The sequence below is a fragment of the Balaenoptera physalus genome (assembly GCF_965194825.1).
Source record: "Balaenoptera physalus genome assembly, chromosome: 1".
NCBI lineage: Eukaryota > Metazoa > Chordata > Mammalia > Artiodactyla > Balaenopteridae > Balaenoptera > Balaenoptera physalus.
Window position 1 is genome coordinate 23,901,483 of NC_138882.1, and position 15,546 is coordinate 23,917,028.

At 39.8% G+C, this 15,546-nt stretch overlaps 1 protein-coding gene across 4 annotated transcripts in view; it reads left to right on the forward strand.

Annotated features, from left to right (window-relative positions):
• Positions 1-15,546, forward strand: part of DNAH14 (dynein axonemal heavy chain 14) — a 67,157-nt gene that overhangs the window by 44,786 nt on the left and 6,825 nt on the right. For 2 of the 4 annotated variants that reach the window (XM_082427208.1, XM_082427206.1), the window contains exons 5-6: positions 2,446-2,585; positions 5,789-5,952. In XM_082427208.1, coding sequence (XP_082283334.1) covers positions 2,446-2,585; positions 5,789-5,952 — 304 coding nt within the window. Of the gene's footprint in view, positions 1-1,415; positions 2,586-5,788; positions 5,953-15,546 lie in introns of those variants that run through there. The other 2 variants (XR_014254163.1, XM_082427207.1) reach the window with 2 other exon arrangements.

Sequence of the window (15,546 nt, forward strand, 5' to 3'; positions counted from 1 at the left end):
AGAGGTTTCTTTCTAAAATTTTATTTTATTTTATTTTTTTTATACAGCAGGTTCTTGTTAGTTATCTATTTTATACATATTAGTGTATTAGTCAATCCCAATCTCCCAATTCATCCCACCACCACCACCACCACCACCCCCACCCCTGATTTCCCCCCTTGGTGTCCATACTTTTGTTCTCTACATCTGTGTCTCTATTTCTGCCTTGCAAACCGGTTCATCTGTACCATTTTTCTAGATTCCACATATATGCGTTAATATACAATATTTGTTTTTCTCTTTCCAACTTACTTCACTCTGTATGACAGTCTTTAGGTCCATCCACGTCTCTACAAATGACCCGATTTCATTCCTTTTTATGGCTGAATAATATTCCATTGTATATATGTACCACATCTTCTTTATCCATTTGTTTCCTTAAAAAACTAAAAATAGAATTACCATATAACCCAGCAATCCCACTCCTGGGCATATACCCAGAGAAAACCATAATTCAAAAAGACACATGCACCCCAAAGTTCATTGCAGCACTATTTACAATAGCCAGGTCATGGAAGCAACCTAAATGCCCATCGACAGACAAACAAATATTGAGAGTTTTTATCATGAAAAGATGTTGAATTTTGTCAACTGCTTTTTGAGCATCTATTGAAGTGATCATAGGATTTTTATCCTTCATACTTATATTGTGGTATATCACATTTTTTGATTTTCATGTGTTTAGCCATCCTTACATCCCAGGGGTGAATCCCACTTGATCACTGTTTATGATCCTTTTAATGTATTCTTGAATTTAGTTTGCTATTTTTTTGAGAATCAAACAAGTAAGATTAAGTGTTAGGTGGTTTGTGTATTTAAGATAGAAGAGTGTGTTAATAAACAAAGGGATGGAAAATGGGAAGCTGAAGCTACAGAAAAGAAAAACTACTCCAAAAGAGCTATGCAGAGCACAGGGGCAGGAATCAACTTGACTCAGAACTGGAAGGAAAAGAGGGGAAAAAAGAGGCAATGGATGGAGATTTATAGAATTTTGTATAGAGGAAGGCCAGAAAGTTGAGATTGCTTATACTTAATGGCCTGTGAAGGTAATCTTCCCAGATAAGGGGAAAAAGGTGGGTAGGAAGAGTGGTGGCAGGAAAGAAGATGGATTAAAGAACTTGAGAAAAATGATAAAAGACTAGCCAGGATGGAAACTTGCAAGTGTTTTATCCAAAGCACTTTTAAGATTATGCTGATTTGCCTTGGTATTAGTCTTTAGATTTCTCATTAAGTACTTTCAGTTGGAAAACAGCATCCTCTTGCCAAGTTATTTAACCCTGGCAATTGAGACTGTCACCAAAGTTTGCAGATATGTTCTTAATGATCCCAAAGACAAATCTTTTAAAAATTATGTGCCTGTTTCTAAATCCCAACAGAAACATGCCTGCAAGTCAAGTAAACCCCTAAGTTCCTGGGTTAATGATCTCATCCAGAGGCTGAATTTCTTTAATACCGTATGTATGAAAGCTGCTTTACATTTCTTCTTCATTCTTGTTTTGAGCTTAATGGTTTTACAGCATAATTTCTCATGCTTGGCCTCTTTGGGTTCTCATAGCAACATGTGAATTTAAGCAAAGGAGGGATTTTTATCTTCAGTGTAGAAGGAGGAAATGGAGACCTAAGAAGTTGAGAGTTTCTTCCAAGGTCACTCTGCTCTAAGAGACAGAGGTAGAAACAAAACCTGGTACATTCCTCTTTCTATTATGCTTGTGACGCTAGCAGGAAGAAATGTGAAAAGAAATAAAAAATAGTCGCATGTAATTTTTAAGTGTATTTAATACATAATACAAATAATTTGAAAGGCATGAGAGTAGTTCACACTTAAGGGGTAAGGGGTACCTCACAGGGTATCGAACATTTTTCAAGGTGCTTTACTCATGCTAACTCAGTTCTCATAGTAACCCTATGATATGAAGTAGGTACTATTATTTATCATCCTCATTTTAGAGACGAGGAAACTGAGATACAAAAGTATGGAGTAACTTGCCCAAGGTTTCACAGCTAGAAAGTGGAAGTGTTGAGATTTGAACCCAGAAAATCTAGTTCCAAAGTCTGTACCAAACTGTCTCTTACACCACTGAACAGTAAGTAAGTGTTACTGTTTGAAGGCAGTAACTCAAAACCAATCCACAAGATTCCACAAGGCCCAGCCAGGATTCCTACTGTAATAAAAACATCCCTTATTACCCAAATCCAATGTGTTCCAGTGTTTTGTGGTCTCAAAAGCTTTAAAGCCATAGCTGGTTTTCATTAAAGTACAGGACTAGGGTCCAGAGAAGAGGGAGAGCTTGAGATGAAAAGGAAAGGAGAAATCTAGGAGAGGCTGGAAGAAATTGCTCAGATCATCTGAAAATGTGCAATTATTATGCCCTTAACTACACCAACCTGTGATCTGCCTTCCAATAGGTATATGAGACTTGTCACAGCTTGGAAGCACTCCAGCTCATCACCTAGCCAAAACTCCCAACACCCCACTGATCAAAAGAAGGAGTTCTTTGAAGGATTCCCTGCAAGATATTGGCTCCCAGCTTTCTTCTTTCCACAAGGTGAGCATGAGAACCAGGACCAGAGACACCTGGTCCAGACAAGTCTGTCTCCAGTCCCTCCACCAGCACTCCCCCATGTCTTCCTCCCCTCTAGGATTAGAGGCCCCTATGACATCCCTACCCCCCCCAACAGGTACCAGGACCTCTTGCCTGCACTAGAGCAGTCTCTCTTCTCCCTCCCCACCCACATCCCTCCCTCGCCCCATCTCCTCATGAACCAAAATAAACCCACATCCTTGTCAGACCTCACCTGCACCCCAGCAGGTGTCTCACTTTCTCATCTCTATGCTGTTAATTCTATGAGGTCAGAGACCAACAACACTAGATTCCTCCTAAAGGCGCCTACATTTTAAGAGTGGACTCCTGGAGATGGGCACCTACCCAAGGGATTGATTCTGTGCTTCAGCCACTTCATTCATTTATTCATTTAATAAGAATTAATAAATAAATGTTTGCCGGGTCCTAGGCCCCACCAGCTTGGCACAAACATCCAGCAGATATCCAGCAGATATCCAGCAAGAGCCTGTTACAATAATGTATGGTCGGGGTATAATGGGTGTTGTAAAGGGGCAGCACTAGACTGTAAGCTCCATGAAGGCAGGAACCAGGTCTGTTTTTACTCCCTATTGTATTCCAAGCACCTAATGCAGCCCTCACCAGCAAAAAACTTCTCAATAAATATTCAACATTTGAAGAAAGAGCAAATGACTTTCTGAATGAATGTAAGAATAGATGAATACTCTTGGAGCCTGAAACAGGGGGACCAGAACTAAGGGTCAGGGAAGGCCACTAAGGAAATAACTTCTAAGAAGAGACTTGAAGATTGTTACCAGTTAAGCATTATCCAGGTGGAGACCAACTAAGAGGAGAGTAATTAGCACCCTTAGTACTTACTGTAGAGTACTTACTGGGTGCCAGGCACTCTTCTAAGGACTTTGGATATATTAAGTCATTCAATTCTCATGACAATCTTATGGTGTTGTTACTATTATTATCCCTATTTTCAGACAAGAAAACCTTGGCAGAGAGAAGTTAAGTAATTTGTCCAAAGTCACACAGCTACTAAGGGACTGAGCCAAGATTTGAATTTAGCCTGTCTGACTTGGAAATTCACATGTTTAACCACTGCACTAAACTGGGAATTGTATTTTTATTAGAGAGAATACCATTCAAAGGCCCAGAGGTGAGAGAGAAAAAAAGCACATTAGAGAAACCAAATGTTCATCATGACCAGAGCCAAAGACCAACAAAGGGAGAATGGTTAGGGTGAAGCTGGAGAGATGAGCGCAGGCCAGCTCCCAGGGAGCCTGCTCCCTCCAGCGGCAGTGGGAACCGCTGCCATGCTCCAGGCAAGGGGCCCATGGTCTGATGGCTGCAGCATGGAGGAAGGGCGAGGTGGACTGCAGAAGCTCGGGACCGGAGTCTGGGTCCTGGTCACTTAGGCATCTGCTTTATTCTCCAGTCAAGAGTTGGTGGTGACCTGGATGTGGACAGCGGTGGCGGAGTCGAAGGGAAGTCGTTGACTAGAAGGACATTTAGGAAGCAGAACCAGCTGGACTCCATGTTTGAGAGGATGGGGTGAGAGGGAGGGAGAAGCTAAGCATGACTCCAGGTTTCTGGCTTGGAACGCTGGGTGGAGGCTGATGTCATTGACTGAAATAGGGAACTCAGAGAGAGGAGCAAACTGATAAATGAGAGTCATGTCAAGTTTGAGATGTTTGGAGAACACCAACACCATGTCCAGTAAGCAGTTGGTTATACAGGCCTGGAGCTCAGGACATACGTCTGGCTGGACAGAGACAGTACAGCCAGCAGTCACTGAGTACCCAGACAGGGCCGCAGTGTGACAGCTGCTGCCACAGGCACAGAGGTGGCCAAAACCCAGGTCTTGTCTCCTGGAGCCTTTAGCCTTCTGAGAGGGGCACAGAGGAGAAGGTCACTTCTGTCTGGGCCAGTAGAGATAGATTCTTGGGCCTTGAAGAATTGTAGGGAAATTTGAGAAAGATCATCTAAGGCAGATGGCTGAGCAAAGACACTAAGTCAGGCTCACTGTCTTAGTGGGTATTTCGGTAGCAGCAGAGTAGAGGAGATATGCCAGTCTGGCAGGGTGCTAATTACCCAGTTAAGGAAACTAAAATTAACTGCGTGTGCACTGGTGTGGTGGCTTCTAGGCAGAGGCATTACATGATCAAGAAGTAGTTTGAGGGACTTCCCTGGCGGTCCCGTGTTTAAGATTCCGTGCTTCCACTGCAGGAGGCACAGGTTCGATCCCAGGTCGAGGAACCAAGATCTGGCATGCCATGCGGGGTGGCCAAGAAAAAAGAAAAAAGTAGAATGGAGTTACTCAACTGGCAATTTATGCAGAATGGATTAAACAAGGGAAAGAGGAACTGGTGGCAAGGAGAACAGTTAAGAGTTGTGTTAGGTATCTTGATATCAAATTACAGAATGTAATCCAAACTTGCTTAAGCAAAAGAGGACAAGTTATAGGTGCTTATAAGTGGAAAGGAAGCCAAGGGGGGCTGGCTTCAGGCACGGCTGGACTCAGGTAGTCAATCATCCTCCATGTCACTCTCAGCCTGCCTCCTCATATCTTAGCTCTGTTTCCACTATATCTTGGTCTCATTTTTGTTTGTTTGTTTTGTTTTTGTTTTTTTTGCTGCCGTACATAGCCTTTCTCCATGCAACCAAGGCAATAAATGGCCACAAGCAGTTTAGCAACTCCAGAGGAAAATGAGCCTTCCTTTTCCCAATACCCAGGTGTCATTTTGAGAAGGGCTCTGACACACATGGGTCTTGGCCTTGCCCCTGGGACCCATGTTTGTTGCCAGGAAGATGAGGTACTATGATTGTTGCCAAGATTGGGTCAAAAGTGGGTAAGGTCCCAGGACCCATAGCCCCTCAGCACCCATATTGAATATGGGAGGGGCACTGGTCCTACAAAAGAACCTGAGTTCCCCAGGAAGCTCATGCTGCTGGCCAGACTGATATCACCAAGGCCCAAGCGAGGCAGCTGGATTTACACTCTCCTCCCCCCTAGCCCAGTCTCACACCCGCCTCTTGCATTTCCTTACTCTTTCTTCTCCACTCTTCCCTTCCCATGAGATATCAATGTTGCTAATTCCCAAGGGAAACGTTGGGATGTGCACAACCCCGAAATCCCTGAGACTCACAAGGAACTTGGTGTATGTTTTTCTCCAAAGCCTTTCTTATTGCTGTGCTTCAAGACTATGGAAGGTCCCAAGGAATCTCTACAGATGACCTGACTTTTACCTATCATGTGATCTCTGACACCACTGACATGAAAGATGAGGAGTTCTCCATAATCATCCAGAAGAAACTCAACATAGTCAGGAGAGCCTTTAAGGTACTGGAGTACTTCAAAAGTTGGAAAGAGTAATCATTCGTTCATTCAATCAATCCATCAATCAGTCCCTCAACAAACCTTTGTTCCTCATTTACCACGTGCCCCGCCCTATACTAGGCAGTAAAGCATGGTGCAGTCCCCATCAAATCCAAATGCCATCAAATGCCATCTCTCCCACTCTTCTTCTAGGGGGTGGGAAAGAATTATAAAGAAATTAAATGAATAAAAGATTTAAATAAGTACAATAAATGAACTTTATAACTCTCCCCTGACACAAATGAAGACTGAACACTGCTAGGTTGGGATTTGAAGGTGGTATTTCAAACCAGTGGGGCAAACCTCTCCTGAGGGTGGCTCAGCTGAACTGCCTGCCACCCAGCAACCTACTCATTCCAGAGTTCAGTTAGGTTCAAGGAGACACCCCCAGCCAGCCTGCAATGAAACTCAGGGCACTGGGCAACGTGCTGATTATGAACAGAGGCAGTTTAGGCGGGGAGTGTGAGGGTGCAGACAGCCAGATGCCCAAGGCCACCCCCAGCCCAGTCACTCTCCCACCATTGCCCCACTGGTTTGAAGGCCATTGTTGTTGTTTACTAAACTCCAATCTGTTCTAGGAATCTATTTGTCTATTCCAGGACCAACACCACACATGTCTAGAAGCTGTAAAGTTATATGTGGAGACTTGGTAGAGCAAGTCAGTCCTCGTTTTTCCTTTTTTTTAATCAAATTTTTATTACATTTTTACTATTTTTTATTGTGGTAAAATATACATAACATAAAATTTACCATTTTAACTACTTCTTTTTTTTTTTTTTTTTGGCTGTGCTGGGTCTTCATTGCTGCACACAGGCTTTCTCTAGTTGTGGCAAGCAGAGGCTACTCTTTGTTGCAGTGCGTGGGCTTCTCATTGCAGTGGCTTCTCTTGTTGCAGAGCACTTCCTGGCTTGCAGATAGCTGCCTTCTAGCTATGTCCACACATGACCTTTCCTTGGTGTGCATGTGTGGAGAGAGGGAGCAAGCTCTCTGATGTCTCTTCTTGTAAGGACATTAATCCTATTGGATCAAGACCCCCATCCACGTGACTTTAATTACTTCTTTAGAGGCCCAATCTCTAAATACAGCTACACTGGGTGTTAGGGCTTCAATATATGAATTGGCGGGGGTGGGGGGGCATATAAATATTCAGTCCATAACACCACATTTTGTTCATCCACTCATCTGTCCATAGACACTTGAGTCACTTCCATATTTTGGCCATTGTGAACAGTGCTGCTATGAACATGGGTATGCAAATATCTGTTTGAATCCCTGTTTCAGTTCTTTTGGGTATATATCTAGGAGTGGAATTGTTGGATCATATGGTAATTCTGTTAAATTTTTTGAGGAAATGCCATACTCTTTTCCATAGTGGCTGCACCATTTTGCATTCCCACCAACAGCGCACAGCATTCTAATTTCTCCACATCCTCACCAATACTTGTTATTTTCTGGCTCTTGATAGTAGCCATCTCAAAGGATGTGAAGTGGTATCTCATTGTGCTTTTGATTTACATTTCCCTAATGACTAGTGGTATTGAAATCTTTTCATGTGTTTATTGGCCATTTGTATATTTTCTTTGGAGAAATATCTATTCAAGTCCTCAGCCCATTTTTACTCAGGATTTTTTGGTTATTGTTGTTGAATTGTAGGAGTTCCTTATATATTCTGGATGTTAATTCCTTATCAGATATATGAGTTGCAAATATTTTCTCCCATTCTGTGGGTTGCCAATTCACTCTGTTGATAGTGTCCTTTGATGTATAAAAGTTTTTAATTTTGAGGTAGCCCAATTTATCTATTTTTTGTTGTTGTTGTCTATGCTTTTGGTGCCATAACCAAGAAATAATTAACAAATCCAATGTCATAAAGCTTTTCCCCTATGTTTTCTTCTAAGAGTTTTATAGTTTTAGCTCTTCAGTTTAGGTCTTTGATCCATTGTGAGTTAATTTTTGTGTATAGTGTAAGGTAACAGTCCATACTGTACATTGATATCCAATTTAACCAACACCATTTGTTGAAGAGGCTGTCCTTTCCCCATTGAATATTTGCACCTTTGTTGCAAATCATTTGAGCATATACATGCTTATTTCTGGGTTCATTCTCTATTCTGTTCCATTGTTCTATTGTCTGTCTTTGTGCCAGTTGCACACTATTTTGATTAGTGTAGCTCTGTAATAAGCTTTGAAATCAGGAAGTGTAAGACCTCAAACTTTGTTCTTCAATATTACTTTGTTTATTCAGTTATCCTTGAGATTCCATATGAATTTTAAGATGGATTTCTCTGTTTCTACAAAAAACATCATTGGGATTTTGATAGAGACTATGTTGAATCTGTAGATCACTTTGGGTAGTATTGGCATCGGTGTTGTCATCCAATCCATGAACTCATTGTTCCTTTTTAAAACTATCTTGACTTTTATGCCCTTTCTCTTCTAGGTGAATTTGAGAATAGGCCAACCACATTTCACTTTTTAAACAACTTGTTGGGATTTTGATCAGCTTAGAGTACATTTACCTATAAATCTGGGAGAGAATTACTATCTTTTTAAAATTGAGTTTTTCCAATATCGAGTTGGCCAAAAAGTTTGGTTTTTTCCGTAAGATGGCTCTAGTAGTGCTTAATTTTGTTAGATTGTATTGTGACAGCTGTCATATCAGGGTGCATTTTTTAAAAAACATCAAAATTGGTGAATTTTTGTGTAGCCATTTTAATATCGAAGATGGAAGAAAAAAAGCAACATTTCTGGCTTATTATGCTTTATTATTTCAAGAAAGGTTAAAACACAGCTGAAACGCAAAAAAAGATTTGTGCAGTATATGGAGAAGGTGCTGTGACTAATCAAACGTGTCAAAGTAGTTTGCAAAGTTTCGTGCTGGAGATTTCTCGCTGGACAATGCTCCACAGTTGGGTAGACCAGTTGAAGTTGATAGCCATCAAATCGAGGCATTAATTGAGAACAATCAACGTTATACCACGCGCAAGAGAACCAACATACTCAAAATATCCAAATCAAGCGCTGAAGATCATTTGCCCCAGCTTGGCTATGTTAATCGCTTTGACTGTTTGGGTTCCACATAAGTTAAGCGAAGAAAACCTTCTTGACCGTATTTCCGCATGCGATTCTCTACTTAAACGCAATGAAAACGTTCCATTTTCAAAACAAATTGTAATGGGCTATAAAAAGTGGATACTGTACAATAATGTGGAACAGAAGAGATGGTGGGGCAAGCGAAATGAACCACCACCAACCACACCAAAGGCCGGTCTTCATCCAAAGAAGGTGATGTTGTGTATATGCTGGGATTGGAAAGGAGTCCTCTATTATGAGCTCCTTCTGGAAAACCAAACGATTAATTCCAACAAGTACTGCTCCCAATGAGACCAACTGAAAGCACTTGGAGAAAAGTGTCCAGAATTAGTCAACAGAAAACGCATAGTCTTCCATCAGGATAATGCAAGACTGCATGTTTGTTTGAAGACCAGGCAAAAACTGTTACAGCTTGGCTGGGAAGTTCTGATTCAACCACCCTATTCACCAGGTATTGCACCTTGGGATTTCCATTAATTTTGGTCTTTACAAATTCTCTTAATGGAAATAATTTCAATTCCCTGGAAGACTGTAAAAGGCACCTGGAACAGTTCTTTGCTCAAAAAGATAAAAAGTTTTGGGAAGATGGAATTATGAAGTTGCCTGAAAGATGACAGAAGGTAGTAGAACAAAACGGTGAATATGCTGTTCAATAAAGTTCTTGGTAAAAATGAAAAATATGTCTTTTATTTTTACTTAAAAAACCAAAGGAACTTTTTGGCCAACCCAAATAGAAACATGGTTTGTCTTTCCATTTACTTAGGTCATTTGTATTCTTTAGTAAGTTTTGTTTTCTTCACATTGGTCTTAGAAAATTCTTGTTAGATTGTTTTCCGAAGTGGTTTATAATTGTTGCTATTGTGAATAGGAGTTTTTTAATTTTTATTTTATATTGGAATATCGTTGATTTACAATGTGTTAGTGTCAGGTGTACAGCAAAGTGATTTAGTTATACATATACATATATCTTTTATTTTTCAGATTATTTTCCCATATAGGTTATTACAGAGTATAGAGTACAATTCCCTGTGCTATACAGTAGGTCCTTGTTGATTATTTATTTTATATACAGTAGTGTGCAGATGTTAATCCCAGCCTCCTAATTTATCCCACCCCCCACGTTTCCCCTTTGGTAACCATAAATTTGTTTTCTAAGTCTGTGAGTCTGTTTCTGTTTTGTAAATACATTCATTTGTATCATTTTTTTAGATTCCACATATACGTGATATCATGCGATATTTGTCTTTCTCTGTCTGACTTACTTCACTTAGTATGATAATCTCTAGGTCCATCCATGTTGCTGCAAATGGCATTATTTCATTCTTTTTTATGGCTGAGTAATATTCCATTGTATATATGTACCACATCTTCTTTATCCATTCCTCTGTTGATGGACATTTAGGTTGCTTTCCATGTCTTGGCTATTGTAAATAGTGCTGCTATGAACATTGGAGTGCATGTATCTTTTCGAAGTATGGTTTTCTCTGGATATATGCCCAGGAGTGGGATTGCTGGATCATATAGTAGCTCTATTTTTAGCTTTTTAAGTAACCTCTGTGCTGTTCTCCATAGTGACTGCACCAAATTACATTCCCATCATCAGTGTAGGGGGGCTCCCTTGTGAATAGGATTTTTAATGCCCTCCAAATTACTCTTTGTCCTCTACCTGGGGTTAGCCAAACTTGAGGTTAAGGGCACAGTTGTCTAAGACTAATTCTGCCCAAGACTCCTCACACCAAATGAAAAACCACCCTTAGGCTTAATAATTTGTTAGAAAGACTCATAGAGCTTCAGGGAAGTGTCACAATTACAGTTTTATTATAGCAAAAGGATACAAATCAGAACCAGCCAAAGGAAGAGACACATAGGGCAGAGTTAGGACTGGGAGGGTTCCAAATACAAAGCTTCCACATCTTCAGGGATGTGTTACCCTCCTGGTATTGAGGTGTAGCTAGGTGTGTATGGAGTATTGCCAACCCAGGAAGCTCACCTGGGTTGTTCAGTGTTCAGTTTTCGATTGGGGTATCATTATGTAGCCATGTTTGATTGAATCACTGCTCACATGGCTGAATCCAATCTTCAGTCTTCTCTCAACCCCAGAGGTTGCGCTGCTATCATTTGGCTCAATATCACAAACCTCTAATATTACAGTGGCTCTTTCTGGCATAACCAACTCCCACCCTGAGTCATCTCATTAGCATAAACTATCCAGGGACCACCAACAATCACCTCATTAGCATAAACCTTCAGGGGTAGTCCCAGGAGCCCACCATGAATAACAAATTCCAAGGGTTTAGAGGTCACCTTCCAGGAACCAGGGACATAGGCTAGCCAAATTCTTTATTATACATCCTTTTACTCATCTCTTTTTTTTTTTTTTCCGAATTTAAACTGGCCAAGTTTGTCTATTTCATTTACTTTTTCATATAAACCAAATTTTGCCTTTATTAATTAACTCTAATGGTGTCTTGTTCATTTGCTTTCCTTTCTTTAACCTCTGTTTATCTTTTTAGTTCCTTCTGCTTTCTTTGGGTTTATTGCTCTTTTACTTGTTTCTTTTTGCTTGTTTTCACTGAGGTATAACATATACAGAGTAAAGGTCACAAATATTAAGTATTCCACTCAGCTACTCAGATCAGGCTATAAGACTACTGTCAGTCACCACCTCGGAAGGCTCCCTCACATCCCGTCCTAGTTAATGCTCTCCTCAAAGGTAATCACTATTCCGGCTTTTATCATCATCAATTACTTTCCCTATCTTGAACTTTCTATAAAAGGGATCATGCAGCATGTACTCTTTTGTGTCTAGTTTCTTTTGCTCAACATTACATCTGTGAGGTTCGTCCTTATTTTGCATACAGTAATTATTCTTTTTCATCACTCTGTAGTATTCTACTGTGTTAATGTTCCACAACTTATCCGTACTCTGACTGATGGACATTAGGGTTGTTTTCTGTTTAGAGCTATTATGATTAAAGGTGATTTAACATTATTGTATATGTCTTTTGATGGGCATAAATACTCATTTCTCTTGAATATATACCTGGGAATTAAATTGAGGGTCATATATTTAGCTTAAGTGTAGATACTACCAAATCATTTTTGAAAGTGATTGTACCAATCTACAGACCTATCAGTAATGTGTAAGATTAGTCCACATCCTTGCCAACATTTGGTATTGTTTATCTTTTAATTTTTGTCACTCTCGTGGGTATGTATTGATATCTCTTCATGGTATTAATTTGCATTTCCTTGGTGACTAATGAAGTTGAACACCATTTAATATGCTTATTGACATGTGAATATCCTCTCTTGTGAAATTCCTGTTTGAGTCTTTTGCCCACGTTTTAATTGGGCTGTCTTTTTGTTATTGATTTACAGAAGTTCTTTATATATTCTGGACATAAGTCTTTTGTCAGATATATATATGGATATATGTATCAGAAGTTTCTTCTGCCAGTATGTGGCTTTCCTTTTTACTTTGTTTATGATGTCTTCTTTTTCTCTGTTTTAATAAAATCCAGTATAACCATCTTTTCTTTGGGGGTTAGTATTTTTTTTTTAATTAATTTATTTATTTTTGGCTGTGTTGGGACTTCGTGGCTGCGTGTGGGCTTTCTTTTTTTAGTTGCGGTGGGCAGGGGCCACTCTTCATTGCCGTGCACGGGCCTCTCACCACGGTGGCCTCTCCCGCCACAGAGCACCGGCTCTAGGCGCGTGGGCTCTAGAGCGCAGGCCCAGTAGTTGTGGTGCTTGGGCCTAGCTGCTCTGCAGCATGTGGGATCTTCCTGAACCAGGGCTGGAACCCGTGTCCTCCGCACTGGCAGGCGGATTCCTAACCACTGCGCCAGCAAGGAAGCCCTGGGGGTTAGTATTTTTGAGTGTCCTTTTTAAGAAATATTTGCCTATCTCAGGGTCATGAAAGTATTCTCCTATGTTATCTTCTGGAAGCTATATTGCTTTACCTTTCACATTTAGGCTTATGATCCACATGGAATTGAGCTTGTGTGTAATGAGGTGGGGTCAAAAGTCATTTTTTCCATATGAGTATCCAAGTATTGACTTGGCACCTTTTCCTTTTTATTGAAATGGTCATCCTTACCCTACTTCATCTTTGTCACAGATCAAGTAATTTTATATGCCTGGGCCCATTTCTTGAGTCTCAATTTTGTTCCATTGATTTATTTGCCTATCTTTGTGCCAGCACCACACTCTTTTAATTACTGTAGCTTATAGTAATTCTTAATATTTGGTAGTATAAAGTCTTCCAACTTTTCTCTTTTTCCTTAAAGTTGTCTTGATTTTTGGAGAATTGATATCTTAGCAATATTGAGACTTTCAATCATGAATATTTATTTAGATCTTTTAAAACTTCTGTAGCTTACGTTGATCTTAAACATTTATTTAAATGCATATAAATTGGTGCAGCTACTATGGAAAACAACGTGGAGGTTCCTCAAAAAATTAAAAATAAAACTACCATGTGATCCAGCAATTCCACTTCTGGGAATATACGTAAAGGAAACAAAAACCCTATGTTTAAGAGATATCTGCATTCCCATGTTTATAGCAACATTATTTTCAATAGCTAAGATATAGAAACAACCTGAGTGTCCACTGATGGATAAATGGATAAAGAAAATGTGGTATATATGCATAAAATGCAATATTTTTTTTAGTTTTACTGAGATATAATTGACATACAGCACTGTATAAGTTTAAAGTATACAGCACAATGATTTGATTTTTTTTAACATCTTTATTGGAGTATAATTGCTTTACAATGGTATGTTAGTTTCTGCTTTATAACAAAGTGAATCAGTTATACATATGTCCCCATATCTCGTCCCTCTTGCATCTCCCTCCCTCCCACCCTCCCTATCCCACCCCTCTAGGTGGTCATAAAGCACCAAGCTGATCTCCCTGTGCTATGTGGCTGCTTCCCACTAGCTATCTATTTTACGTTTGGTAGTGTATATATGTCCATGCCACTCTCTCACTTTGTCCCAGCTTACCCTTCCCCCTCCCCATATCCTCAAGTCCATTCTCTAGTAGGTCTGCGTCTCTATTCCCATCTTGCCCCTAGGTTCTTCATGACCTTTTTTTTTTTTTTTTTAGATTCCATATATATGTGTTAGTATACGGTATTTGTTTTTCTCTTTCTGACTTACTTCATTCTGTATGACAGACTCTAGGTCCATCCACCTCACTACAAATAACTCAATTTCGTTTCTTTTTATGGCTGAGTAATATTCCATTGTATATATGTGCCACAGCTTCTTTATCCATTCATCTGATGATGGACACTTAGGTTGCTTCCATGTCCTGGCTATTGTAAATAGAGCTGCAATGAACATTTTGGTACATGACTCTTTTTGAATTATGGTTTTCTCAGACTTTTTGACTTAGATATATTGTGAAATGATTACCACAAAAAGTTTAGTTAACACCCATAGATACAAAAAGAAAAAGAAAAATGTTTTTTTCCTTGTGATGAGAACTCTTGGGATCTACTCTCTAATATACAATGGAATAAATATTATTCACCCATAAAAAATAAGGAAATCTTGCCATTTGCAACAACATGGATGGACCTTGAGGGCATTATGCTAAGTGAAATAAGTCATACAGAGAAGGACAAATACCATATGCTCTCACTTATATGTGGAATCCAAAAAAAAGAAAACCAAATTCATAGATACAGAGAACAGATTGGTGGTTGCCAGAGGCTGGGGTAGGGAGGTGAGTGAAATGGGTAAAAGTGGTAAAAAAAGTACAAACTTCCAGTCATAAAATAAATTAAGCCCTGCAATGTAATGTACAGCATGGGGACGATAGTTAATGATACTGTATTGCATATTTGAAAATTGCTAAGAGAGTAAATATTAAAAGTTCTCATCACAAGAAAAAATTATAAATATATATGGTGATGAATGTTACCTAGACTTATTGTGGTGATCATTTTGCAATATATACATGTATCATGTCATATACCTGTGTGTGCATGTGTGTGTGTGTCCAGTGCTGTGCTAGGTGGTGCAAATACAGAGATGAACAAAATAAGGCTCCTGCCCTCCAGAAGATCACAATCTATCTATCTGTGATTGATGGCACTGATGCTTATTAGCCAACGTTTACTGAGTATCTCCTATGTGCCAGATACTGTGCTAAGCTCTTTATCTGTATTATTTAATCCTCAAAAAGTATCCTCATTTTATAGATCAGGAAACTAAGGTTCAAAGAGGGTGAAGGGCCTTCTCAAGATCACTAGAGCTCAGATCATAAGGCTTGAACCTAAGTCTAGCTGACTCGATAGCCCATATCCTAACCTCTTCTACACAGCCCATTGGACATGCAAATGTTGCAGAGAAGCAGGTGTTTGCTGGTGCCTTTTCTTATGCCTCACAGAGGGTGAGAAGGGAGTATGTGCTGACCTCCCAACTTTGTCATTTGTCTGTAACCTCA